The following is a 7,407-nucleotide window of genomic DNA, read 5'->3' as shown; positions in this document are numbered from 1 at the left end:
AGCCTGTTTCAAGTGTGGTCGTATGGGACACCAGGCAAAGAATTGTGACAATAACTTTGCTGTGCAGTTTACTGGTGTTCAATCACAATTGGTAGCAAAACAGAAATTACCACTGAAGAGCGTATCAGTGTACGGAAAGGAGTTTGAAGCATTGTTGGACACGGGAAGTGAAGTTTCTCTAATAATAAGTAATGCTGTTGGCACGTTTGCCATGCGGTTTGTCAGCACATAAAATGTTTGTTTATAAAGATCGGTGTCACTTGTCCATTCGCGATAATCCGGGCTGGTTATCAAACCGAGCACCAGGTGGCGTTAGACAGGAGGATAACACCGACAACAGAAGATAAACAGGGGGAGATAGAAACAAGGCGAGAGGGAAATGAAGTTACGTCCGATAGAGAGAGAGAGAGAAAGAGAGAGAGAGAGAGAATACAAGAAATTAGAAACTAGGTCACGGTCGAGAACAGGGGTCACCAAGGGTCATGCTATCTCGGTACGCAAAAAAAGGGCAGTACGCAAACGATCAGCTGAGAGACCGGACTATTTTTAAACCGCGCCTACACTCGAAAACCATTATTCGCTTGTGAAATCGCCGTTACAAAAACCCGGAAATAAAATTAATTGTTTAGTGAATTCTAAAACTTGTTTAGTGAATTCTAAAGCAACAAATTTTAAAAATAGTCAGCATTCAAAGAATATTCGATCCGTTTGCAAATCTACATTGTGCAAGATGCCGAAAGCCGCGAAAGGACACGATTGCATTGCATGCGATCGCAAGAATAGTGCGTCGAATATGGTGCAGTGCGATAAGTGCAACGGATGGAGCCATTTCGACTGTGCAAATGTTTCGTGGAGCGTAAAAAACGAAAAGTGGTCATGTGAAAAGTGCAAAGCCGCGGAAAAGGTCGACGAGTATCATGCTGAAGGTGAAAGTAAAATGGTGCCCGGCAGTAAGCCTCAAGCTAGCTGCGATTTGGTTCATCAAGAAGAAACCAAAGCAGCCCATGGCGATGGCGATCAGGAGCCGACAAGGAAGCCAATCCACACCGAGCAGCAGGAAGCGACCGGGCGAGAATCCGAGCAACGAGCACCAGAACGTGGATCGCGCCACGCAGTTAGTGAAATGTCGAGAAGTTCATCCAAATGCACGTTGATGAAGCTTCTGACCGAGCAAAATGAAACGGTGAAGCGTCTCCTCGCGGAAAAGGAAAAGATGATGGCCGACCATTTGAAGCTGCAGATGGACTTGCAGCGTAGAATGGACGAACTCGAGAAACGGTCCAATCGGAGCGATGGAAAAAGTGCCTCTGAAATCTCATCGGTCGTTAGAGGTGAGATGAAGACCGCGAATTGGGTGCAAAAGCAAAATGCGTACTTACCACATGCCGCTAGCAGCTGGGAGCCCCAAGCAACTATGCAGGAACACCTTACACCTTCGACGAGTAACCAAGAAAGGTACAGTGATATGGTGAGAGACAAGTTGCACAGAGAGAGGACAGTGAACTGTCTGAGACCAACTGCAGATCAGATTGCAGCCAGACAAGCATGGCCACGAAAATTACCTGCGTTTAGCGGAACGCCTAGGGACTGGCCACGATTTTATAATAGCTACGTGGAGTCAACAGCAGCATGTGGATTTTCAAACGTGGAAAATCTAGCTAGACTGGAAGAGTGTTTGTTTGGCGCAGCACGGGATGTGGTTGAAGGCTGGTTGGATTCACCTTCATCCGTGCCGTTAGTAATTAAAACCCTCCAGCGTCTGTTTGGCAAACCATCCCTCGTGGTTACGGATATGGTGCAGAAAATCCGACAAGTGCATCCACCTAGACCCGAACGCTTGGACGACTTAATTACATTTGGGTTGGCTGTTCAACACTTATGCAGCCAGCTTAGTTCCGATGACCGAAAGCACTACTTAGCTAATCACGAGTTGCTGGAAGAGCTTGTCGATAAGCTACCAGCGTCAAGGCAGTTGGATTGGGCCACATACAAACGAGCAATCCAAGCCAAACGCCAAATAGAGCCTACGCTATATGAATTTGGCCTATTCATGGAAGACCTGGTAGAAAAGGCTAGCGATGTAACTAAGTACATTCCTCCTAAATCCAGCACGTCAAGGCCTGCAAGGAATCATGACCGTTCGCACGTCTTCCTACATGCACCAGCAACCAACAGCATCGAACAAGACAGGAATACCAGTCCTTCAAGCTTCACCTCAAGTGCTAGAAACCAACCACAAGGTCCAGAGAGAGTTTCCTATGGGACAGGTGAATGTCTAGTCTGCCACGATCCAGCACATCGCGTTAAACACTGCGATAGCTTTAAACGCATGAGCCTTGAAGCACGACAAGCTACCGTGAGGAAATTCAAACTGTGCTATGTATGTTTGGGAATGCATGCGTCCAATCTATGCAGATCCAGATACGTCTGCCAAGTTTCGGGTTGTCGAGAACGACACCACACGCTACTTCACGAGGGTCCACCAGATTCCACACCCACGGTAGCTGACTGCAGAGTCCATCAGATGAAGGAGAAGCCGTCTGATACCTTATTCCGGATTGTGCCTGTTTCAGTATACAACGGCACAGTAACCGTCGAAACCTTGGCGTTCCTGGATGAAGGATCGTCTCTCACACTGGTGGAAGCAGCGTTAGCGGAACAACTTGGGCTGAAAGGGGATCCGGATCCGCTAGAGCTTCATTGGACTTCCGACGTCAAAAGGAATGAAGCTACTTCTCGTCGCGTCAGTCTGCAGATCTCGGCAAAAGGGGGTGAGCGGCGCTATTCAATAGCGGCCGCTCACACTATCAACAAGCTAAGTCTTCCACCACAAAACCCAAATTTAAAACATCTGATAAGAAACCTTTACTACTTGCAGGACATTCCACTTCTCACCGTCGACCACCCCGTTCCACAAGTGCTCATCGGGTTAGCAGACGTAGAATTGCTAAAACCGCTGGAAACACGTTCGGGGCAGCCTGGAGAGCCGATCGCCGTTCGCAGTGCGCTAGGGTGGGCCATTTATGGAACGATAAATGCAAGTAATAAGGAGAGATGTCAAAGCGCTCATTATCACAACACCCATCTGATTGAGGATAGCCACCGATCCTCCAGCAACAAAGAAAACAACGATCAAGAACTGAACGAGACCATGCGGCAGTACTTTGCGTTAGAGGAAAGTGCTGTGTGTTCCTTTAACAAGTTCCTGTCAGAACCTGAAGATGTGCGTAGGGCAAAAATAATATTAGAAACCACTACAACTAAGTGCAATGGCCGTTACACTACGGGCTTGTTGTGGAAAAGCGATGATTTCCGTTTTCCAGACAGTAAACCGATGGCGATGGCAAGGCTTCGATCCCTCGAGAGAAAGTTAGAAAAGGACCCAGACCTGAAAGAAAACGTACATAATCAGATACGATTGTATGTTGAAAAGGGTTTCGCACATAGGGCAGAGGAGTCTGAGTTGAACTCGGTCGAACAAAAAAGGGTCTGGTACTTACCGCTCAATGTAGTTGGGCATCCCCGAAAACCAGATAAAAAGCGTTTAGTGTGGGATGCAGCAGCCAAAGTAAGAGGAGTATCGTTGAACTCGGAGCTGTTGAAAGGGCCCGACCTGTTAGTGCAGCTGCCCACCGTTCTTTGCAAATTCCGCCAACGCCTGGTGGCATTTGGGGGAGACATTGAGAAAATGTTCCACCAAATCCGTATAAGAGAAGAGGACAAGCACTCACAAAGATTCCTCTTTCGTTTCGATCCAAACCATGAACCACAAACCTACATCATGGATGTCGCAACATTTGGAGCTTCTTGTTCTCCATGCTCAGCCCAGTATATAATGCACCGAAATGCGGAAGAACATGCCAACATATATCCAGAAGCGGCAGCCGCTATCAAACAAAGCACATACATGGACGACTACTTCGATAGTTGCGACACGTTGGAAGAGGCAATTAATAGGGCAAAACAAGTACGGCACATTCATGCGCAGGCTGGATTCAATATGAGAAACTGGGTGAGCAACAACAATGCTGTCCTCGAAGGTCTGGAAGAATCAACGAGCGATCGTGATCTGTTTATAAACTTCGGTCAAGAGGGTAAGCACCCACGCGTGCTTGGAATAATATGGGACCCCGTATCAGACTCATTCAAATTTTCTGCAAACTGGCATGAAGAGCTGAAACCATACATTGATGGCACCAAGAAGCCTACTAAGCGCATAGTTCTGCGAATCATCATGAGTCTGTTTGACCCATTGGGACTTGTGGCGCCAGTGCTCATCCATGGCAGAATGATGATGCAAGATCTCTGGCGTGATAACCTAAAATGGGATGATGAACTAAATGAAACACAGTATAACAAGTTTAAACGATGGACGGCACTACTTCCCAGTATCCATTCCCTAAGAATCCCGCGATGCTACTTTGGAGTGAACGCGTCAAACACACATGCTCCCCTACAATTGCACATTTTTACCGACGCTAGTGAGTTGGGGTACGGCTGTGCGGCCTACTTTAGAAAAGAGACTCCTAGCGGTATACGTTGTGCGCTGGTTATGGCACGAAGTAAAGTAGCCCCCTTACAACACCTGACGATCCCCAAGCTAGAATTACAGGCAGCGCTACTGGGCGCAAGACTAAAACGCATGGTATGCGACAGCCACGACCTGGAAATTAAAGCCACGTACTTCCACACAGATTCTGAAGTAGTGCTTTCGTGGATCAGAACACCTACCCATGAGCTAAAGCAGTTTGTAGCATGTCGAGTAGGCGAAATATTGTCACTATCAGACTCAAAGGAATGGAGACACGTCCCTACTAAAGAAAACCCTGCCGATTGTTTAACAAAGTGGGGGAAGGATACTATGATCGATCCACAAGGCAGATGGCTGAACGGGCCTGCGTTTCTGTATCTGAATGAGAACAACTGGCCTGCGCAAAAACCGATTGAAGCTACAAACCAGGAACGGAAAACATGCTACATCTCAGTGCATTCAAGCCCAGCGTCACCCCATAGAGAGCTAGTAGTAGATGCATTCAGAATTTCCAGTTGGAAAGTTTTAGTGCGAACTGTCGCAAATCTTTGGCGTTTCGTTTCCAATTGTCGGCGTAAAGCAAAAGGTCTGCCAATACAATCCCTCAAAGCCACCAAAAGGCAAATCGGCAGTATCAAACAAAAAATAGCAGCAGAACATACACCCCTAACCAGCGAAGAATACCAGAAAGCCGAACGATTTCTGCTGCAAAACGCACAGATGGATGCTTTTGAGAAAGAAGTTCAGGTGTTAGCTAAGTCCAACTCGACTCACGCCCCACGCACCACTCAGAATGAAACCGCACCTCAAGTACCACGCAATAGTACGCTTTATGGCTTAACCCCCTTTTTAGATGAGTTTGGGATCCTGCGAATCGATGGGCGCACAGCCAAAGCTCATCACATTCCCTTCGATACAAGATACCCCATCATTCTACCGAAAACACACTACGTTACAACACTTATTTTGAGGGAGTATCATCAACGCTTTGGTCACGCTAACAACGAGACTGTGGTAAACGAAGTACGGCAACGTTTCTACCTAAAACACCTGCGATCCAGCGTGGCCAGAATCGCCAAAAACTGTCAACGATGCAAAATCAAGAAGACGCAACCATTACAGCCACGAATGGCACCGTTGCCAGAAGCAAGGCTTACTCCATATGTACGTCCGTTTTGTAAAGTGGGAGTAGATTATTTAGGGCCGATCGAGGTGGTTAATTCGAGGCGCAAAGAAAAGCGTTACATTGCAGTATTCACCTGTTTAGTGACGAGAGCGGTGCATTTAGAAGTAGCGCACAGCCTTTCTACTGAAGCCTGCATTATGGCGATAAGACGTTTCGTTAGCAGACGCGGAGCTCCCAGCGAGATATTTTCCGACAACGGGACCAATTTCGTTGGAGCCAATAATGAACTCACGAAACAACTGGCGGACATCAACTACTCTTGTGCCGAAACATTCACCGGTGTTCAGACGAGATGGATATTTAATCCCCCTTCGGCACCCCATATGGGAGGCGCATGGGAACGGATGGTGCGAAGTGTTAAGGAAGCTATGCTAGCACTGGATGACGGTAGGAAACTGAACGACGAGATACTCCTAACCGCATTAGCCGATTCAGAAAGTCTGATCAACTCCCGACCGCTTACCTATATGCCGCAAAGCTCGTCAAATGCAGAAGCGCTTACACCCAACCACTTTCTGTTAGGGAGTTCGTGCGGAACCAAGGAGCAGCTGCGTCCCAACGTAGATTTAGCAGAAACACTAAGAAGCAGCTACAAACGATCTACAGCTTTAGCCGATGCGATGTGGGACCGTTGGTTGAAGGAGTATTTGCCAGCCCTGAACACTAGGTCCAAATGGCACGAAGATACGCGTCGGTTGAATGTTGGCGATCTTGTATTCATCGCTGAGGGTCCGCGGAAGAATTGGTTGAGGGCGAAGGTTGAGGAGACGATAGCCGGTAAAGACGGCAGAATAAGGCAGGTGGTAGTGCGGACGGCAAACGGCAAGTCACTAAAAAGACCAGTAGTTAAAATCGCTGTTCTTGATGTTGAGTGCGATTGCGATACAGTATAGGAAAGTTACCACCCTTCAAACACTTCATCTTTATCGTCACTGAGCAAACGCGCTATTTATTTAGTAAATCCTTGAAAGCGTAAAGGATTGACGGGGTGGAGTGTTGGCACGTTTGCCATGCGGTTTGTCAGCACATAAAATGTTTGTTTATAAAGATCGGTTGTCACTTGTCCATTCGCGATAATCCGGGCTGGTTATCAAACCGAGCACCAGGTGGCGTTAGACAGGAGGATAACACCGACAACAGAAGATAAACAGGGGGAGATAGAAACAAGGCGAGAGGGAAATGAAGTTACGTCCGATAGAGAGAGAGAGAGAAAGAGAGAGAGAGAGAGAATACAAGAAATTAGAAACTAGGTCACGGTCGAGAACAGGGGTCACCAAGGGTCATGCTATCTCGGTACGCAAAAAAAGGGCAGTACGCAAACGATCAGCTGAGAGACCGGACTATTTTTAAACCGCGCCTACACTCGAAAACCATTATTCGCTTGTGAAATCGCCGTTACAAAAACCCGGAAATAAAATTAATTGTTTAGTGAATTCTAAAACTTGTTTAGTGAATTCTAAAGCAACAAATGCGTTTGAGGAACTTCCATCAAATCGCAAGGTTTGGGCCAATTCGGAGAGAACACTGAAAGGTTTGGGTGGACATTTGCGGAATGGTCTCAAAGAAACCCAGGTTCCCATCGTGATAGATGGATTAACATACGAAATCCAACTTATTGTTGTGCCTGAGGGAGCAATAAACGCACAATTGATCATTGGCATGGATTTTTTGGAGACGGTGGAGTTTACGA

At 47.1% G+C, this 7,407-nt stretch overlaps 1 protein-coding gene across 1 annotated transcript; it reads left to right on the top strand.

Moving 5' to 3' along the window:
- Nucleotides 1-262: 262 nt before the first annotated feature.
- Nucleotides 263-7,180, top strand: LOC121602762. Its single transcript, XM_041931521.1, has 2 exons — nt 263-2,500; nt 2,574-7,180. Exons 1-2 carry the CDS (start codon nt 731-733, stop codon nt 2,589-2,591), a joined length of 1,788 nt encoding a protein of 595 aa, XP_041787455.1. The 5' UTR covers nt 263-730; the 3' UTR covers nt 2,592-7,180.
- The last annotated feature ends 227 nt before the right edge of the window (nt 7,181-7,407 follow it).

The sequence above is a fragment of the Anopheles merus genome, unplaced genomic scaffold, assembly GCF_017562075.2.
Source record: "Anopheles merus strain MAF unplaced genomic scaffold, AmerM5.1 LNR4000608, whole genome shotgun sequence".
Lineage (NCBI taxonomy): Eukaryota > Metazoa > Arthropoda > Insecta > Diptera > Culicidae > Anopheles > Anopheles merus.
This window is presented reverse-complemented; position numbering and strand designations above follow the sequence as displayed.